This window comes from Cetorhinus maximus, chromosome 3 (genome assembly GCF_964194155.1).
Source record: "Cetorhinus maximus chromosome 3, sCetMax3.hap1.1, whole genome shotgun sequence".
Lineage (NCBI taxonomy): Eukaryota > Metazoa > Chordata > Chondrichthyes > Lamniformes > Cetorhinidae > Cetorhinus > Cetorhinus maximus.
This window is the reverse complement of record NC_135881.1, coordinates 145899937-145921616: the sequence shown is the minus strand read 5'-3', so window position 1 is coordinate 145921616 and position 21680 is coordinate 145899937. Positions and strand designations below refer to the sequence as shown.

General features: G+C 44.0%; 1 protein-coding gene across 1 annotated transcript in view; it reads left to right on the top strand.

The window, feature by feature from the left end:
• Window positions 1-17704, top strand: part of ube2ql1 (ubiquitin conjugating enzyme E2 QL1) — a 45087-nt gene extending 27383 nt beyond the window's left edge. Inside the window, exon 2 of the mRNA XM_078539095.1 lies at window positions 16337-17704. Coding sequence (XP_078395221.1) covers window positions 16337-16468 — 132 coding nt within the window. The 3' untranslated portion in view covers window positions 16469-17704. The remainder of the gene's footprint in view (window positions 1-16336) is intronic.
• The last annotated feature ends 3976 nt before the right edge of the window (window positions 17705-21680 follow it).

The following is a 21680-nucleotide window of genomic DNA, read 5'->3' as shown; positions in this document are numbered from 1 at the left end:
CACATGCGCGTAAGAGCGTACTCTTGGCTGAGGGAATTCCCCCCCCCCCACCCCGCCCACACAGGGAGCGCATAGCGCTTCCTGGCGGACGTCACGTTGGGCAGGCCTTAATTGGCCCGCCCACATAAAATGGCGGCACGCCACCAATTGGGGGCACCGATCGGAGGCGCGCCCACATGCGCCCGCTCTTGCACTTCCCCCCTGATGGGGGGAAAATTCTTCCCTATAGATTGCAAAGTTAACTGAGTGCATCATAAAGTGTGGGAAGTTGAAAATTTGGTGACAGTGGAAATTTGGTGCAGAGGGGAAACGGGAGCACCTTTTTGCCTCTTAACACTTATAGTGGCTTGTATAAGCATGAGACAGTGGATATTTAAAACCGGGATCTATATTAATATTTTATTAAACTAATAATTTAACTGGTTAAATTAAATAATTTTTAAGAAACTAAAACAAAACAAAGTGAATTAATTACTAAAAACTTTAAATGTATAAAACAAGGTGAGATAGAAATGGCAGTGCAGGAGGTGTGATGCATTCACAGCATGTGTGAGTTTGTGGAGAGTGGCGTGATCTCAGGTAACAACATCTCTAGTGTCTGCAACTCAAGGAACTTTGGCACAGAGTTTTTAAGCTGGAGCCTGAGGTGCAGATATTGTGATGCATCAGGGAGGGGAAGGAGTTACCTGGACAATTTGACCCTGAAGGCAGTCACGCCCCTTACTTTAGGAAGTATTGTTATCTTGGTTAATGGTCAAGAACATGAGAATATGCGACTCAGACAGGTAAGGGAAGTGCAGATGCAGTGGTGGAGGAACCTTAGCCTTTCCCATTGTCCAATAGGTACAAGGTACTTGCTACTGGTGTAAATGAGAACGAGGACAGCAAAGAGGATTGGAAAATGGACCATGGCACATGAGTCTACTCAACTGGGGTGGTGGGGCAGCGGGGGGAAGAAACAGATGATAGTATAGCCAAGAGCGCAGATACTGCTCTCTGCGGCTGCAACCTTGATTCTCAAAGGCTGTGCTGCCTGCCTGTGTTCAGGGTTAAGGACACTTCCTCCCAGGTTGGGGGAGAACTCGGAGAAGGAATGGAAGGATCCAGTTGTTGTGGCCCCTGTAAGAACCGATACAACTAGGTACAATTAGGATTGAGGTTCTGCTGAGGGAGTTTGTGGAGCTAGGTTACAAATAAAAAACAGAATCTCAAAGTTAATAATCTCTGGATTAATAAATACCTGATTCATGCACAAATTGGCACAGGGACAAACAGGCTGGGGGTTTAAATTTGTGATTGAAAGGTGTTGGAGGCAGGGGTTTTATTACATTGAGTACTGGCACTGGCAATGGAAAGAGGAGAGGGAGTTGTGCCATTGGGATGGACTCAATTTAAACTGGACTAGGACCACAATCCTGGCGAATAACTAGGGCAGTAAATAGAGCTTTAAATTAATAAAGTGGAGGGCAAATTTACAAGTCAAGGCTATAGAGCAGATTAGAGATTTGGGTAAATTCAAGCAGATTTGTGTCAGGAAGGAACAGAAGGTTTAGTAATGGAAATAGGACATTAGCAGTTAAGGCCACATGAGAGGAAAAAAAGATTCATAACATATGATACAAATAGCAATAAATGGGTTTGATTTAGTAGCCATTGTTGAAACATGCTTGCAGGGTGACCAAGATTAAGAACTAAATAATCCAGGGTGTGTGACTTTCAGTTAAGTTAGGCAAAATGGAAAAGGAGATGAGGTATCGATGGTAATAAAGAATGAGATAAAGGTAGGACGGAGAAAGGATCTTAGCCCTGAAAATCAGGATGTAGAATCAATATGAGGAGATATAAGAGATAATAAAGGGCAGAAAACACTGTTGGGAGTAGCTTTTAGACCCCCTAACAGTAATTATAGTGTTGCACAGAGTATAAGGTAGCAAGGGTAATGCAAGAATCATGTAAGCCTTTACTTTACATAGAGACTGGACAAACCAGATTGGCAAATGTAACTTGAAGGACGAGTTCATGGCATGCATTCAAAACAGTTTTCTTGAACAGTATGTTGAGGTACCAACTAGGGAACTGGCTATTTTAGATTTAGTATCTGTAACGAGACAGGGTTAATTAGTCATTTTATAGTAAAGGATCCTCCAGGGGATAGTGATCACAATACGAGAGAATTTTATATTAAGTTTGAGAGCGATGTGGTTAAGGCTGAAATTAGGGAAAGAATTTTACGCTCTTCTGCTGGTGGGTTTGCAGGCAGTATCCATAAAAATCTTTGGATGGCCTCCCCACCGGGCTTCCGTCCTCTCCGACCTTTCCGCAATTTTACGTTGGGACAGGCAAGGCCTAGCCCCAGACCCTCCCAGAAGAAAGAAACAGTTTAGAGCAGTACTCTTATTTCCCAGATTTTACTGCTATTCCGTTTTAAGGTGTACAATACCAGTTCAGACCTTATTTCAGTTCAGTTCTTATTTCCCAGTTTTTACTGTCTTTTCCTTCTGGCTAAGGAAGATTGTGAGTTTAAATTTTAAAAGTGATGGTAGAGAACCAATGGCAAGTGTTCATAATTCATAATTCTCAATGAATATACATTCCCTTGGTGAACTAGAAAAATGGCACAATCATGGGTAATGAGAGAAGTTAAGGAAAGTGTTAGTTTAAAGTAATATTGCCAAAAAGCATAATAAGCATGAGGATTGAGAGTATTTTTAAAATCAGCAGTGTAGCCAAGGAATTGATCAAGCAGGAGAAAATAGAACACGAGAGTAAATTAGCAAGAAATATAAAAACAGATTGTATGAGCTTTTGCAGTGTGTGAAAATGTAAAAATAGCCATGATCCCCATAGAGGCAGAGACTGGGGAAATAATAACAGGAAATGAAGAAATGGTTAAGATGTTAAACAGATATTTTGTGTCTGACCTCATAGTAGAAGACACAAAGAACGTACTGGAAATTGAGGGTAGCCAAGAGTGAGAGTGAAGAACTTAAAAATAATTAACATTAGTAAAGAAAAAGCACTGAAAAAATTAATGTTACTAAATCCAACAAGCCCCCTGATGGATTTTAAAAGAGATGGCTGAGGTTCCTCTTAACACCAGCTTTCTCCAGTGACCACTTGTTTTTCCACTTGGCTGTCCATCACACACGTAATATCCGTCTGAGTCCTTTCGTTTCAAATGCTCTTATTCGAGCCCCGTCACTCTTCCTGATGGTCCGGCTTTCACAACCATTCATTGTCAATAGCCACGCAAGGGCTTTCAGATAATGAATTTTTGTTGTAATCAAGATGCTATGGCTACTCCATACTCTTTTAAGTGAGTTCATAACGCCGTGACCCTTGTTAAGTATGGCTTGATTTTCTTTGTAGACTCTGCATCTTGTGTGATGAGTGACCCAAGATAGCTGGAGGCATCAACCTGTTCAAGCTGAACTCCATTGATCAGAATCTTGCCGGTCTTTCCACCCATCCCTATCACCTTTGTCTTGTCAACATTGATCAGGAGACTGTGTATTTCTGGTTAACTTGATCCTGGTGTTAAGAGGAACTTGTTTGCGGCAGCAATATCAAGGAAGCTCACATATTTTGGACATGTGCTGCAAACAGGGAGGCAGTATTTGGAAAAAGAGGGGAAAACGGCTGGAAAACGTGCACAAGGAAGACCCAAGATGGATGGGCCTCTCTATGGGGCAGGCAAAGAGGGCAGCAGAGAATAAAAATCAGTGGAGAAAGATTGTTCATAGCGTGGCCAATCCTCAGAACGAGGACAGATGAAAGACAAGACAAGGCTGTATAGGTAGTAGATGCATTGGTTTTGATCTTCCAGAATTCCCTAGATTCTAGAAAGGTCCTTGTAAGGAGGGAGAGAGAAAAAAAGGGTGCCAAAGGCCAGTTAGCTTGGCATCGGGTAGTAGGGAAGATGTTAAAATCTATTATTAAGGAGTAGGTAACAGGGCACTTGGGAAATCACAATATTATTAGGCAGAGTCAACATGGTTTCATGAAAGGGAAATCATGTTTGAAAAATCTGTTCAGAGTATTTTGATGATGTAGCTGGCAGAATAGATAGCTGGGAACTAATAGAGTATATTTAGATAGTATAGTAGGATATTTAGCTTTTCAGAAGGCATTCGATAAGGTATACAAATAGTTGTTACACAAGACTAGGACTCATGGGATTGGGAGGATGATATCGTAACATGGACTGAGGATTGGTTAATGGACAGAAAACAGAGAGTAGGGATAAATGGCTGGGTACAACTAATGGGGCACCAGAAGGATCAATGTCTAGGCCTCAGCTATTTATAATCTATATCAATGACTCAGATGAAGGAACCAAGTGTAAATTACATCCAATGTTGCTGACAATACAAAGCTAGATGGGCAAGTAAACTGTGAGGAGGACACAAAGAGTCTGCAACGGGATAATGGTGGGTTAATTGTCCAAGAAGTTTTATGGAGTTAGCAGGGAAGAGTATGGAGAATGTAGGGGTGTGAAATTATCTACTGTGAAGAATGGGAAAGCAGACTTGGTGAAGCAGGCTTAATGCGCTAAACAGCCTGCTCCTGGTCTTATTTTTTAATGATCAGAATATCTCTTAAAAGGTGAAAGACTAGTAAATGTTGATATGCAGTGAGATTTGGGCACCTTTGTACATGAATCACAGGAAGTTAACATGCAGGTACATAGAACAATTACAAAGGCAAATGATATGTTAGCCATTATTGAAAGATCGGGGTGGGGGGTTGGTGGTGGTGGCTGAGGGGTGCGGTTGGAGTATCAGAACAGGGAAGACTGTCGAGATCACACCTGAAGTACTGTGTATAATGGTAGTCTCCTTACTTAAAGACAGATCTACTTGATTGATTGCTGGGATGAGGGGGCTGTCCATTCAGGAAAGATTGAGTAGAATGGACCTATATTCTGTGGAGTTTAGAAGAATGAGAGGTAATCTCGTTGAAATATATAACATTTTTAAAAGGGTTTGACAAGAGTAGATGCTGAAATGCTGTTTCCCATGGCTAGAGAGTCAAAACTAGGAGTCAGTCAGGGTAAAGGATCAATCACTTAGGACTGAGATGCAGAGAAATTTCTTCACTCGAAAAGTTGGTGAATCTTTGGAATTCTATATCCCGGAGGACGTGGATGCTCATTCGCTGAATATATTCAAGATCTGATCAATAGATTTTTGGACACTAAGAGAATCAAAAAATATGGGGACAGGATGGGAAAGTGGAGTTTATATAGAAGTTCATCCGTGATCTTACTGAATGGCAGTGCAGACTTAAGGGGCCATATGACCTACTCTTATATCTCATATTCTTATGATGGTGGATTTGAAAGGAAGGGGAACAGTTGCTGAGGAGAAGGAACGGTTTCAGCTAGCATGGGGATCAGGAACAGATGGTGGATGGTTAGCAGTTTAGTATGAATGGAGCCAAGGGAGTAGAAGATGGGTCACATGGACAGGATGAACTTGGAGAGGACACACAGGGAGATAATGGAGAAACTAAAGAAAAATAGGAGTTCAGGGTTAGGGCAGAAGTGAGACTTGTGGAGGTTTGTCTAGTTGAGCAACAGGAGGGGAAAATGTGCAAGGGGTGGAGGGGTGAGGGCACAGGACAGCTGAGTGAAAGATCTCAATTTTAGTAACTAAGAAGTGCCTTAATCCTTGAACTTGTTGGAGGTGAGGATAGAGGAACAGAGGAAAGGAATAAAAGAGTCAGTTGGTAGTAGAGAATAGATGCCGGAGGTTAACATTATTCTGTCGAGTAGTCTTGGAGAAGTGAGCAGTTTTGGCAGAGGGGACCAAGACCCAATCGTGTGGGATTGAAGGGAACAAAGAGTTTTCAAATTAAAAATGAGAGCAGTTCAACAATGTGAGTTATTGGAAAGAGGAGAATGCATCAGAAAGTTAAGTGGAGAAACCAAAGTGTGATTTGGTGATAAGGGCTGCATTGCTGTGTGGCACTTTGGGTGGGCAAATGATGGAAATTGTCGCCATTCCTCCAAAGTCATGATGTAAATATAATCATCAGCAACAAGGACATTTTCACTGAGTGAACAGACATTTGGAGGGAAATGCGAAGAAGGGCATTGTTTATTGATCCACTGGCAGATGTAATGGGGTAGTGGTGAGTAGGATGAATGATTTGGGAAATAGTTTGGTGAAATTAGTTTGTAGCAAGTGCTTTGGGCAGGCCAGAAGCAGCAGCAAAGCGTGCTTGAATGGATCCTTTGTAAAATGCTGAGAAAGGTATCAAAGGTACCTTGGGTTTACCAAAGGGGGATTCATGCCTGGGAAGATACCAGGAAAGTTGTTGGTAGAACAGGGCTTTGTGGGCAAGGTGCGTGAGAAGGAAAAGTGAAAGGTGGGCTGACTGGGTGACAAGAAGGGGAGGAGACAGGTGAGAAGAGCCCAAGGAGGGACATAGAAAAGAAGGCCTGGATTTAATGTGGGTCTCACCTACAGGTTGGAGAACTGCCTAGCATGGGAGACCCTACCAAATTAAGTGCCTTTCAGGAACTTAACAGCCAACATTGAGCCTTCCACAGGATTTAGGACCCCAGCGGCAGAAGTCTCACCCTCCTGAGAGCTGCCACCCAATCAGAGGCCGACAGCTTTCCATTGCTGCATCACCACCATGAGCAGTGGCTGCTGCTGGTAATGCTCCAAAGACCTCACCAGGGAACGTCCTTAGATCCCTGGACACGGGTGAGTGAGGGCAGGATGGTGGTCACGGAGGGGTGAAGAGGGGTTGGAGGTAAGGGCAGGGGGTATCTTTCAGGCACAGAGTGTTGACAGTGAGGGACTCCCCTGGCAGGCCGCTGGTTTGCTGGGCAGCCTTCATGAGGCACAGGAAAGCCGTGCAACTCCCACCTAATCCCTAAACCACCTCTAAATTCCAATAGGCCCCGAGATAATGAATCTAATTGGCATCACGCTGTGAGCAGGCAAGTTTCTCACATTGGCCCTTCCCCCTCCGACTTAATTATGGGGGTTTTCCCGTTGCTTACAGACTGACACGCAGCCTCTCCTGCGATTAAATGGGCCCAACCGGTTTCCTGCAGCGACAGACTGGATTAAATTCCACCCAGAAAATTAGGTTTTGGATCCAGGGTAGCAGTAAATTGTGCATGCAACTGAACACAGAGAGAATCAGTTGCTTAGTAGTCCAGAAATTGAGTATGTATGAAAAAAGAGACATGGGGGAGAATTTTCTCCCCGTTGGGCGGGCCGGTCGGGAGTGGACATGGGTGGGCGCAGAGCCGATCCGCGCCCACAATTGGCTGCGCGCCGCCATTTTACATGGGTGGGCAGGGAACGCTCGCCCAGCGCTATTTGTGCGGGCAGAGGGAGGAGGGAGAGTTGGGGCCTGCGCTCTTTCGCGCATGCGTGCGAGAGAGCGCAGAAATCTCCCTGAGGCTCGGAGCTGCCTCAGGGAGATTATTGTCAATTTGAAACATCAAAATAAAAAAGGTTAAAAATCATTTACACATGTCCCCTCATGTGACAGCGTCACATGGGCTGGGACATGTTTATCAAATCTTTTTTAAAAAGTTATTAATTTAATAAGCCCTTCATGAAACCTCATCCCGCCCATGGATGAAGTTTCATGAAAAAACGAAGGCCGCCTGAGCTCTTCGCCTGCCTGCCAACCTTAAGTTTGGATGGGCAGCCCTGTCAATTTGTTTAATTGGATTATTAATGGCCTTAATAGGCCTTTGACAGTTCGGCGGGCATGCAGCTGACTCTGGTGCGCGCCTGCCGAATGATAGATTGTAATGATGCGCGGTGATGTCGGGACGTATGTCTGATGTCACCATACGTCATTTTACGCATCGGTGCGTAGAGTCCACCCCCGCACGCCGAACAGAAAATTCTGGCCATGGTGTTGAAACCTTTTGTCTTGCACTGATCAGGACAGATGCAAGAATCCAAATTTAAAAGGGAGCAACAATTTATACTGCATGAGAAAAGGGTGCTGATTGGTTGAGGCGTTGTCATGGATAATACATGAAGGAACTGTTTTGTTTAATTCAAAAATGGTGCAATGCCTGAGCTTGTTCCTTTAGTCTGCAGCGAGCAGGTGCTTGCTTAGAGGGAATTTGGATTGCATTGGCATGGCAAAGATTTGGAGAGACATATCCTGGTCATACACAGAGGACAGAGAAGATACAACATGAGAATCCAAAGTTAAAGTCTAAGTTCCTGTAGTGGAATGAAGTTGATATGTTGACATGAAATCAACTTGGAACATCAACAAACCAATGTCAAGGGGCACTACAATTGGATTCAGCTTCACGGATTTTGAAACGGGGTTGAGGAAAATCAAATAAAATTTATTTTTGATTACTATCTGGTGATCCTTGTTGTAAAGTATGCAGATGTGGATGTTGTCTGAAGGCAGGGTCAGGCTCAGTTGAGATACCTACTAGTAACATCCCTCGTCTGAACTTCCGCATAAGTTTTGCCATTTTGAGCTGAGTGCCAGAGGATTGCTGGTGCCCATGAACTATGTATGTAGTATGAGTCTTATCACTGGGAATTTCATCAGTGCTTCTCCCCCCACTCTCATTGTAACTTTGTCCAAATTTTGCTGACATATGTAATGGCAGCAGAGCAAGAAAAAGTCTGAGTACATTACTGGCGTTTGTCTTCATGAAACAAAATGGAATACTTCAAAAAAAATATTCTTTAAAACTTACAGATCATAAGAATGAGGTCAAATATCCCCTCCAAATCACTCACCATCCTGGTTTGGAACCTTATTGCTGTCCCTTCACTGTCGCTGGGTCAATTACCTTATTCTCCCATCCTAACGGCACTGTGGATATACCTACAACACATGGACTGCAGCAATTCAAGAAGGTGGCCTACCACCACCTTCTCAAGGGCAGTTAGGGATGGCAAATAAATTCTGTCCTTGAATAAAAAGAAAACCTGTATCTATTTCTCAATAATCTGTAAAAAAAAAAATCCCCTCGTATTTGGGGAATAGCCACTGTGTTCCATTTGTCGTCATTGACTGTCAAGTCTAATTCTGTGGTTATTTATTAAAATGTACCATCAATATTATTTAATCTAAACATTGACAACTTAACATCAACAACTTCTTCTTTCCACTAGGTGAACTTTATTTAGAAGGGGTCATTTTTCTCTCATTGGGCCCAGAATTGAGAGCTTTGCTTATTTGGAATGCCTGTCAGGAATTCAGACACACGTTACACCTGAATAATTGCTCAAAAAGCATGCACAGAGCATGTCTGCATTTTTCAGTATGTGATTTCAGCAGCAGGATTCCCCTATGGGAATGAAAAGTTGAAAAAGCATGCTTTAGTGCTATGATTCAACAATGCAGGTATTTTGTTTACCTTAATGCTAGTGCCTGTGTATCATGATATACCCACTGCATCATGCAGTCTCTTTTTGAGCATTTGCTATTTAATTGCAAATTGCTATTTAATTAATATATAGTTGTTTAACTCCATAGAACTGAGTGTAAATTAGTTGGAATTTTGCTCTGAAATTTATTTGACTCAGGTTTAACTTCCTCTGCACTACTTTTAGTGGACTAGAAAATGCACTTACTTTAATTTTCTGCCTGTGTTAATTTAACACAGTGGTTACCTTGTTGATTTTAAATAGATTGACTTGATTAAAATAATGAACAGAGGAATCTCACTAATACATGTCAATAAATGTTAAAGATAGCGCAGAGAGCTTTTACCACTAAGTTTCTCAGGAAGGCTGCATGGGTAGTTAGTGTGAGAAACTGTGGGCTGATTCTTCGGGTCTCACCAGGGACATGAATGGACATGGATGGGACCCAAAAATATCAGCGCCGGCTAGGGTGTTTGGAGAAGCCATTCCTGGAGCCAGCAATGTTCATTGCTGCAGGGGAGGGCGAAACAGTGATCCTGTGTGCCTCCCAATTAAGGCCAATTAAAGTTCTTAAAGAGCTCATTATTGGCTCACTAAACAGTGAGACGAAAATTTTCAGGCGGGTACACAGGTTGCACATGTTGGCTGGGGCTGACCAGCTGAAAGGAGATGGGTACAGTCTGGGGAGTCTTTTATGGCCAGCCCAGGAAATTATCTTGACCCCATAAGAAGGTCAGCAATGCACAGAGACTTAATCTTTGGGAAAGAAGTGCCCTTGGTGCTCTGCATGTGGTGTGAGAGAGGGCAGTCAGTGCTCAGGCATTGAACAGGATCGTCACTGCCCTGGCATCACGGGGTAAGAAGAGCAGGGGGGAAAGCTGCCAATCAGAATAGGATGGCCACCTGTTCCTTAGGATGACTGTAGCTGTCAATGGGGGCATAAATCTCAGATTTTGGGCCCTAATGATGATGAAGGCCAACCCCCAGGAGGAACAGGAGAGGAAAGCTAGGCAGGAAGGAAATGGAGGCTATACCCTCAACACAGGATCTACTACCGAAGATAGAGCTACCTAGAGATGAGCAAGACCTAGTGACCCAGGGGACTGTGACTCTCTAGGCAGGTGGTCACACTTGTGACCTCATTGCCGAAGACCTTGCACCACGAACCTCACACCACTGGTCGCCATGCCCTGCCAATAGCCGTCAAAGTTACTGCGGCCTTGAATTTCTTCACTTCAGACTCCTTCCAAGGATCTACTACGGATTTTAGTGGATCTTGCAAACAGCTTCAAACCATTGTATCTCTGAGGTCATTAGTACCCTATTTTCCAGAGGGGCACAGTACGTTCATTTCACAACATATATGACCCAGCAGAAACAGAGGGCAGTGGGTTTCAGTGCCATCACTGGATTCCCCCAGGTGCAGGGCATCATTGATTGTACCCATATGGCCTGTCACTGGGTGCGTTGACAATCAATTGATTCAGCATCAGGAAGGGCAGCCACTGCATCAACATTCAACTGGTCTGTAATCACAACAAGAATTTCCTGCATTTGTGTGCCCATTTTCCTGGCAGCAGCCATGACTCCTTCATCATCTACCAGTCTACACTGCCTCAGATCTTCACTCCAACCTTCAACATCCATGGATGGGTCCTAGGGGACAAGGGACATCCCTTGAAGAGATGGCCACTGACCCTTCAGCAGGAACCCCAGACATGGGCCCAGAGGCAATGGAATCATTCAGCAGACCCTAGGGCTTCTGAGGATGTGATTGTGGTGCCTGGACCACTTGGGTGGCGCTCTCCAGTACTCTCCTGTAATGGTCTCAGTCATTGTGGTGGTTTGCTGCGTTCTCCATAACATTGCCCTCCAGGGAGGTGTAGACTTTGAGGATGGTGAGGCCCTCATATGAGATAGCTCAACTGGGGAGGAGCAGGAGAGAGGAGGAGGAAATGGAGATGGTTGGAAATGACACTGAACAGATAGGTGCCCCTTTTGCACAAATAGGTGGCTGGGCACACCTCTGGACTAAAGGGCTGAGAGGATGCCATAAATATCAGGGATTCAGGAAAGTTTCACCTGAGACCCACTGACTCAGTTGAGGGGTATGGAATGGAGGAGAGTCTGATACATCAAGACAAGATGCAGTCTGGAGTATCTATCACTTACCGCCAGTGAAGGAAGCATATCTACACTGAGTCTTTGTCCTCACTGTGGAGGATCCCATTATCTTTTTCACCACTTCATACCACCTTTCCTAACACAGCATCAACAAAAGGAATCCCAGACATGTGGCTTAAAGTGTCAACATTTATACTGTGTAAAGAGAGGAAAAAAGTAGTGACAGCAAGAACATACCCCAGTGACCAACTCAGTGCTCTGTGCAATGAGGTGGCATGCAATCTCAGCCACTCCTATGCTGTGCTTCTCTTGTGGGCTCAGAGGAGCTGGAGGCAGCCTTCCCACTTGTCTCAGCTTACGGCAACTGAGCATGTGGCACTCGGCCTCGTCATAGAGTTGCCTCTGGGGGCATCTTCAGAGGCTGCTATACCAGTAGCATTGCAGGGGCAACCTCCTCACTTGGCCCAGCTACACAGATGGTCCCTCAGTCAGAGGGACAAAGAAGGCTGGGGATGACGAGGATGCCCCATGAGTACAGGCAGTGTCATTCTCAACCCCTGCTGTGCACTCCAGATGCCTGGAGGAAGACACCAGCTAGAGCGCAGCTAGCATCCCCACCAAGGATCTCTGCATCACCAGCACCACTGATTGGTTCACGCTACACAGCACCTCATGCATCCTATGAATGTCAGTGCATTCTGATTGAAGCCACGCATGGCTCTCCATGAGATTGGCCACCCCCTCAGTGGAGGAGCTCATGCACTCAAACCCTGAGCCAATGTGGTGCATAAGCTGGATGGATTCTTCCATCCTCAACCCAAGACACTTCGCAAATCAGGAAACTCTGACATGCAGGAGCACATCTCCTGTTGCTGTTCAAGGTAGACTCTTCTCACTTGTGGTTCCTGAGACCCTGTATCCGTGTCTAGCTGAACAGAGTTGTGTCTGCCTTCCCTCCTCCAAGAGGAAATTGCACCCAGAACACTGTGCCACCATATCTACACACACATGCAAGGACTCAGCGAGATGAGAGTATTTGCTGATGACAGTGCACTCGTAAGGTCTGATAATGCTTCTTCACCTCCTTCTTACTCCTCTGGGCCTGCAGAGGGAGAGGAGGGGGTGCTCTGGATTGAACATCTGCATTTGTAGTAGACACAAGAAGAGATGATGAGAGCTAGCCCAGGAAAGTAGAAGCCTGTGCAATGCTGAGACTACCCAATGTAATTCAGTGCACAGCACTCCATCAGATGGGGTGGAATGCAGTGCAGTCCAGAATGACCACATTGCTTCACCATGAGCTCCTGACTTGCCAGGGCTGACTTCCTCATCCGCCATCCTGGCTGTGTCCATGGCTCTCTCCTCCACTGGGGTAAAGTGCAGGAAAAATGGCACCCCTCCTTCTGTCTCAGCTTGCTTTCGAACATTATTTGCCTGCTTCTCCTGCAAGGACAAAAGAGAGCAAGATAAGGCACTGCAGTCTTCTGTGTCCATTGTCATATGTCCCTATTCATTAGAAGGTACATGTACCAGGGTTGACAAGTCCTCAACAGCACTCTTGGTGCTGAGCCATTCTGAAAGGTGAATAAGTGCTCTAGGCACGCATCCATCCCAAGTTCAGGAGCAGTGTGCCCTGAGGCTCCTTAGCTGGTGTGCCTGTTGGAAGGTGAATAACCAGACCCTATCCTGAGGGTTGGGGGTTGTGCTCACCTTGCCAGAGCCTATCAGGTCATTAAACCTCTTCTGACACAGGATTTATGTCCATCTGACCATCTCCCTCACAGCCTCAACCATAACGTTCAGGTCCATGTCCATGCCCTGGGTGCCAGCCCTGCACCAGGTGACAGGTCTCCAGCTATCCTGTGACATGTGATTCAACCCCAGTCCTGTCCAATGTTCTGACACTCCTTCTGTCAAAAGCAGCCTCAGTAATGATAATCAGGATGAGTTTAAATCAGACCTGCACTCCCTCTGACCCGCCTGTGTTCCTGCCCCATGGTCTCTAGTTGGACAGCATTTCCACAGCAATTAAGGGCTCCCCCCTCCGACCAACCACAGGGGATGGGTTCATGACCTGGAAACAGTCTCGACTCCTATTTTCCTGTTTCCCAATCCCAACGCAAAAATTCTGCCCTGAGTTGCTCATTCTGTTCTCACAAAATCTGAGGAATTAACTTATATGGTGCTGTTTCATGAAGATAATTGCATTTACTCAGCATATGCATTGTGTTATAATTGACTTAGGAGTACTTGGCACTAACATTGGGTGCCAAAAGTGTTTGAATTTCCAGCATTGACTCACTCACATTGATGGCATTTGATTCATAGGCCAGGACTTTCCATGCGTTGGGCGGGCTCGGCGGGAGTGGGCGCTGGCAGTCGTAGACCCGACCGCTGCCCGTGATTGGGTCGACACCACGGTTTCATGTGGGCGGGCCAATTAAGGCCCGCCCAGCGTGGATCGCGAGCAGTACTGCTGAGCGCTACCTGTGCGAGCTGGGGGAGGAAGGAGAGTCGGGTCTAGCGTTCTTTCATGCGTGCATGCCCAAGAGTGCTTCAATTTTCCTAAGGCAAGGAGCTGCCTCAGGGACGTTGAAGCGCTTTTTAAAGACATTATTAAAAACATTAAAAATTGAATGAAACATGTCCTCTCATGTGACTGTGTCATATGAGATGGGACATGTTTTTATTTTCAAAATAAAGTTTTTATATAATCAGTATTAGCTCGTGGATGAGGTTTCCTAAAAAGCGTAAAGGCCAACCGTTAGATTGGACAGGCAGCATAAATTTGGAGTTAATTAGTACGTTAATGGCCTTAATAGACCTTTCAATTATCAGTGGGTGCGCAGCCGACTCTGGCGCGCACCCGCCAAACGGAATATCGCGAGACAGCGTGATGACGTCAGGTCACACACCCGACATCATCGCACGTCATTTACGTTCTGGCATGTCAGGCCCGCCCCTGCACGCCAAATGTAAGATTCTGCACATAGAAAAGTATATACATTATAGGGGTATGATAGGCAACATTGCAGAAATCATTGACAATCTTTTTGGAAAATCTGTAAGGATTTCTTTGTTGTTCTTAAATGTATTTTAAAAGATCAGAAACTGAAACCCCTGGCATTGATGGTGATTAAATTGTTTAACGAGAATGAAAAATTATGATTGCTTTAAAATAATTGGGAAAGTGCAAAACTGGAAAATAGCTAATTATGAAATAGGTGTTGCAACTTCAACCCAACTAGTCTTCAGTAATATCTGTAATCAGTGCCTCCTCTACAATGACAAACAGTGGATATAGCACATAAGTACTCATAATGTTAATTTTTGAAGTCCGTTTCTAACTATATTGTGGAGTTTTAACACTGAATGTGTAAGCTTAGAAATGCCAATACTGGAGAACTCTTCCACCAACATGGTTCTGAATGTGGGTTTAATTATTCATATGGCATAAGTATTCAGATCGCCATTTTCTGATTTTTTTTTTTAGGTCACAGTCCCACACAACTTTAAGTCCATCCATTGCCACCAAATTTGATGCAACTGCCCTATTTTGCCACTTTGCTGCATTTTGCAGTGACATTGATGGTTAACTTGCAGCTCTCTGTCGACAACTGAATGTTCAACTACGGCGTGTTGGAAGAACCTATGATGTAAACTATTTAGATTAGTTTGTGATTATTTGAACTATGACGTTTTGCTGTACCCACGCATGCTAAGATTCAAATAGTTACAAGTTTGCAAAGCAGCTCAGGTGAGGTAAGCGGAACATGAGTAACAAACTCTGAGGAAATACTATGCAGTCTGCATAAGTGGAAGTGATAATTGCTGCTAGGTAACATTACCTTGGCATCTTTCCTCAAGACTGCCATCTTCTTCCAAATCTGCAGCCGGGCCCTCTGGGTTACAGAATGCAAACACCTTGTCAGCTGCCTTTCCAGGTGGTTCAGGTGATTCCTCTCCAGGTAGGGTGCCCTTGAGTGACAACAAGAACAAGCCTCTTTTACCTCAGCGCATGCATCACCACCTGAAAAAGTCACCCAGGACCTTTTTAATGAGCCAACCCCAAGTGAAAATTAGTGTGAATCTTTCTGTCACTTTTCTTCACCTTCATATGAGTGGCAGCTGATGCAGATAATTCATTGGTTTTAATTTAGTTTTTATTTCTTTATTCAATATATTTAAATGTCAGTCAACAGAGGAAACTGCAAATATGAGCTTTGCTGAAGCCTCCTTGACAGTGGTTTTGCAACCTCCAAAGGTTGCCCTTTAAGGAAATTTTACCAGAAAAGTAGATTTTGGGGTAGATTTCTAACTTGACCTTCTAGCCAGTAAACTCACAGAGCAGATCACCCACTAGATTTTTATTCCCCTGATTCATTTGAATCCACAGTCATTGCTCCATCCCTCCCCCGCATCCCAAACTGCCCCACCAATGGTCAGCCTACCCGTCACTCTTTCAGACTCCTCTGCTGGTTTTGCTCCACGAATGGGCATTCTATCGATCAGTGAGCTGGCTGTCAGCTCAGGAAATGCACAGACAGCTTTCCCCTCAAGTTTTAAATGACATTTAAGGTCAGAATAGATTGGGCTTCTTGCTGCTGACATTACAATTGCTTCAGCCACTTTCTGCCAATGTGTGCTACAAATCAAAATTCTACTGACTTTAGGGGTTGTTGATGGGCTGAAAGGAATACCATCTTTACAAGCTTTCTTTTCATGGTGAGGATGCTCTTTAAACATGCGAAAGTTGGTTTCTTCCTATCATTTCAGTGAACAGAATACTGACCCATTTTATTTTGTGTTTTTTTCATCTGATATAGGGTCGAATTTGCAGAAAAGTAGGGAAGACAAAGAAAGCCTTCACTCGTAAAGAAGCTGAAGCAACATTTAAAAGTTTGGTGAAGACACATGAGAAATATGGCTGGGTAACTCCACCTGTATCCGATGGTTGAACCATAGAGATCCCAGCATTTTCAACCCCAAAAACACTTTCACCTCCTCCGTGCTGTGTATGATCCATTCTTTCTATTTCAGCTTCAGTTAGACATGGCAATACTAAGGAGACATTTACGTTATTTATGAGGAGAGATGTTTACGGATAAATGCCTAAAGGGATTTTTTTGGGGGGGATCTGTTTTGTCGCTGGAATTGAGTTCATCTGAATTTGGTTGTGCTTCATTGTGTTTGCATCATTTGCCCATCCTACTACACTTTAGTATGCTTCGCTCCATGCTAATGAACAAATGGCATCATATGTTCCATTCATCACCATTCCACTAATTTAAATTTAAATGAAGCAGTTAATATTTAATACCCAGGTGGCAAGCATAAGTTGACATTTTGCTGTGCTGTTTTTCACAGGTCAATGGTCAATGCAACTTGAAAATTGTAATTTCTGTGGAGCTGTGCTCTATTGTGGCTAAAATTAAAATTCTACATGTCATGTAGCTGGTTATTGATCACTGAAAATGAACTGTTCTAACTTCAAGTCCAATGAGGCAAAAATAGGAGGGTTAATGTGCTTCAGTATCATTATTGATTGGCGTTACTGTACATTATTTATGAAAACAGTCTTTAGCAGGGGAGTCACCTCTGGCATTCAAACCAACATCTCACAGGGTTAATGTGCCTATGTGGTAAATAATGTCAGGGTTAATAGTAGAATTGTACATCAAATGTGTGTGGAACTAAGGAAAGCAACATGCTCATGATAGATTGTAGAGGAGTAGTTTTAAGACACTGCAGTGATACATTTCAAAATCCTGCAATAAATAAATGTCTTAAATGATTCAGATGTTTCAATTCCTACTGTATCTGCATGTTTAAGGAATCAGTGGTTGCTAGTTTGCTGAAAGAATGTTGCTGTCATTCGTTCTGTGTCAAGAGCTATTACATTTGTAAAGTGGTAATGACATTTGTGTTTTTTTTGTTTAATTTATTTGTGATTTGCCAAATGCATAACCTTTTGAGCATGTGACGGGCATTCTAACCGAAGGGAAAAAACTTAAGGAACCAAGTTTGTCAAAAGTGTCTGAATGGGATCAATTGCACTTATGCTGGTATCTCCATATAGTTCTTTAGTGACCAAGTATTTGGGCAGCGGGGGGGGCATGTAAAAGGCAAAGAAAGACAAAAGAATGGAAGAAAATATCATATTGGACAGAAAATAAATGCTCTTTTTAACCTGCTCTTCGTTGTAATTAATTTTTGGCCCTGGGAACTTGTTATTTTTGCACGCATTCTGAATCATAGAGTAGGGGCATATTATATGATGACTCTTTTTACACAAAAAATATTTTTTCAATATTCATGCAGAGCACAGGGCCCAAATATGCATTATATGGGCAGGATCTTCCGGTTGGCAAGCGGGGGCGGGGCCCACTTGCCTACACGTAAAATGACACGGGATGACATTGGGTAGAACTCCTGACGTCACCCCTCATCATTTCCATTTTCAGGTCGGCGGGGGTGCAGCCGAGTCAGCTGCGTGCCTGCTGACCTGTCAACGGCTCATTGAGGCCATTGAAAAAACTAATTAAGGTCATTAATGGACCTGCCCGTCCAACCTTAAGGTTGGTGGGCAGGCCGGGAGCCCTGGTGGGCTTCGGAAAAAGCATGAAACCTCCTCCATGGGTGGGATGAGGTTTCATGAGGGTATTTACATTTTTATTCAAGGTTTCAATAAAAGTTATAGATATGTCCCAATTCATGTGACAGTGTCACATGAGGGGACATGTCAGAGAAATTTTTTTATCATTTGTTTTAAATCGGAGCCAATCTCCCTGAGGCAGCATTTAGCCTCAGGGAGATCTGTGCATTCTTTCACATGCATGCGTGAAAGAGCGCACTCCTGGTTGAGGGAATCCCCCCCCCTACCCCACCTCTCCCACCCCCCCCTCCCGCCCCGCCTACACAGGGAGCGCATAGCACTTCCAAGTGGACGTCACGCTGGGCATTGGCCCATCCACCTAAAATGGCAGCGGCCGATTGGAGGCGTGCCCGCCCATGCCTGTTCCCGCACTTCCCCCCCCAACGGGGGGAAAATCTTTCCCATAGAATGGGCACAGCACAGCAGGAGGCCATTCAGTCCATCATTTCCATGCCAGCTCTGCAAGAGCTGCTCTGCTAGTTTCACTCCGCCTCCCTTTCTCCATAGCCCAGCAACTTTATTCTCCTCACGTGCTTATCCAATTCCTTTTTGAAAGTAAGAATTGAACTTGTTGACAACACTCTCAGGCCGTACTTTCCAGATCCTTACCTCTTACTTACTTAAAAATTTTCCTCATGTCGCTATTGCTTCTTTTTCCAGTCAACTTAAATTGGTGTCCTCTGGTTCTCAATACTTACACCGATGGGACTAATTTCTCCCTATCTTCCCTGTCTATACCCTTCAAGATTTTGAACACCTCCATCAAATCTCCTCTCAACCTTCTCTTCAATCTATCCTCATAACTGAAGTGTCTCATCCCTGGAATCATTCTCATAAACCTTTCCTGCACCCTCTCTAATGCCTTCACATCCTTTCTAAAGTGTGGTGCCCTGAATTGGATGCAATATTCCAGCTGAGGCTGAACCAGTGTTTTATAAAGGTTCATCAACTTCCTTACTTTTGTACTCTATGCCTCTATCTTTACACCCCGGGATTCCATATGCCCTTTCTAACCACTTTTTCAACTTTCCCTGCTACCTTCAATGACTTGTACACATATAATCCAGGCCTCTGTTCTTGCACTCCCTTTATAATCGTAGGCTTTGGATAATGCAATCCCTTTTTGTTATTCCTATCAAAATGTATCACTTCATACTTCTCTGCATTAATGTCCACCTATTCCACCGCCCTGTCAGTGTTCTCTTGAAGGCTATCACTATGCCCTTCATAGATCGTAATACTTCCAAGTTTTGTGTCATCTGAAAATTTGCCCTGTTCAGCAAAGTCTAGGTCATTAACATGTATCAAGAAAAGCAGTGGTGGTAGGACCAACCCCTGGGAACTCCACTGTACACCTTCCTCCAGTCTTCCTTCACCTCCTTTCTTATACTTGATGGTCTGCAATGTATTCCTAAAAAGTAATAATTCCCTTTTGCCCCCTTAATTCTAACAAAACAGATTCAGCTTTTTGCATCATCCGTCATATCATCTATGATCGAGTGATGAAATGACATTTTTGATTAACCTTGTCATTCACACTCCCTTTTCTAATTCATCCATCCAAATGTTTTGTAATAACAACAACATGCATTTATATAGCACTTTTAATGAGCTGTAAAAGCCCCAGAACAACAGTGCAAACATTGTCTACTGCATCTTTCTGTATTTCCACAGCATTTCCACAGCAGGAGAATCCCAATGGAAATTCAATGCTAATGTCTTAATGAAATTGTCTTCTACAGGCAACTCCAGACAAGCTAATAGGGAATAATCTGTCACTATATCCATATGTAATGTCCCTTCATCTTCCATATTGCAGCCAGTGCACACAAAGGGGGTATTAGCTCTTCAGATCAGACACAGTGACATAAATACATTGCAAAAATCTTCACAATGCTAATAAGACTCCAGCAGTTATTTTCTGCACCATATCATAATATTCCCAACGACACTGTATGAACTCGAGGATAATGTTGATGAAAAGCATGATACTACAGCCTTTCCAAAGCAAATTGTTGTGAATTACGCATTTGGAATTAAAACCCAGTTGTGCTATGGGTTACTGGATCTTTCTGCCGTCACCTCAGTGGATTCGCTTGTGAGCAGCAGTTATGAGGAAACTCAAAATCCTGCCTAGATTAGAGTCTGGGGATAGCGAGTACAAATAGGATGTTCAGGAGATAGCATGCTGGCTGACAGACTGACACAATGGGATAATTGATCATATAATAAATATCCCCTGCATCTGCGGCCAATAGTTTTGGGTCTTTGGATCAAAGAAAATGTGGAGGTTTCTGCTATCCCCACTCAAGTCAGATTGCCTGTTTGCCTATAGGCAATGCTGTGTTATGTCATGAGGTTCATTTTAATTTAGACTTCATTCCCATTACCAGACTACATTATCAATTTGCACAAAGATACACTCAGCTCGCAGAAGGAACATTGGGCTAGAAACTGATTTGTGCCCAACTTGAGGCTTGAACCCAACAACAACCATGTGCAAAAACAGAATTACCTGGAAAAACTCTGCAGGTCTGGCAGCATCGGTGGAGAAGAAAAGAGTCGACGTTTCGGGTCCACACAACCATGTAGCACTGTGGAGAAACTGATGAGTAAAATGGTTCCTCTTGTGCCATCAGGATAGCATCAGTGGGCTGGCATTGCCAGTCACACCCCAGGGGGCAGTGCACGAGTTGCAAAAATGAGTTCAGTGAGACCCAGGGCGGGGAAGAGATAAGGAGGGCTGGGTGGGCGGTGGTCAGCAGGAGCCCATAGTTTTGATGTGGACCAAGAAGGAGAATTCCTGCTCTGCCTGGTGTCACATTAAGGAAAGTAAAAACATTTTTGCCTTCCTTTTACTGGCAGCATCTATCAGTCACTTCAAAGACTGTGAAAGCACTCTCAGCAGCATAATCAGTTGTTAACAATTCTGTGAAGTGGCCAAAGTGGGGTTTGGAGCTGAAATGCCAGTTTAGCCTGCGTTTAGTGCAAGATACCATCTTGGTAAAGGAGTCAAAATCTGCGCAAGGAACAACCGCCAAGAGACTCGACTGCCACTAAGAATGCCTGCCAACGGCCAATAAAGAGGCTGCACAGCATTTTGATGGCTCACATGTGAACATATGAATTAGGAGCAGGAGTAGGCCATTCAGCCCCTCTAGTCTGCTCTGCCATATGATAAGATCATGGCTGACCTGATTGTGGCTTATACTTACCTGTCTACCTCCGATACACTTTGACTCCCTTGTCAGTCAAGAATCTATCTAGCTCGGCTTTAAAAATATTCAATGACTCTGCCTCCACTGCTCTTTAAGGAAGAGAATTCCACATTTTAATGATCCTCTGAGAGAAAAAAAGGGTCTCCTCATCTCCACCATAAATGGGAGACTGCTTATTTTTAAAGAGTGTCCCCTAGTTCTAGTCTCTCCTACAAGAGGAAACATCCTTTCAGCATCCATCCTGTCAAGTCCCTCAGGATCTTACATGTTCCAATAAGATCACCTCACATTCTTCTA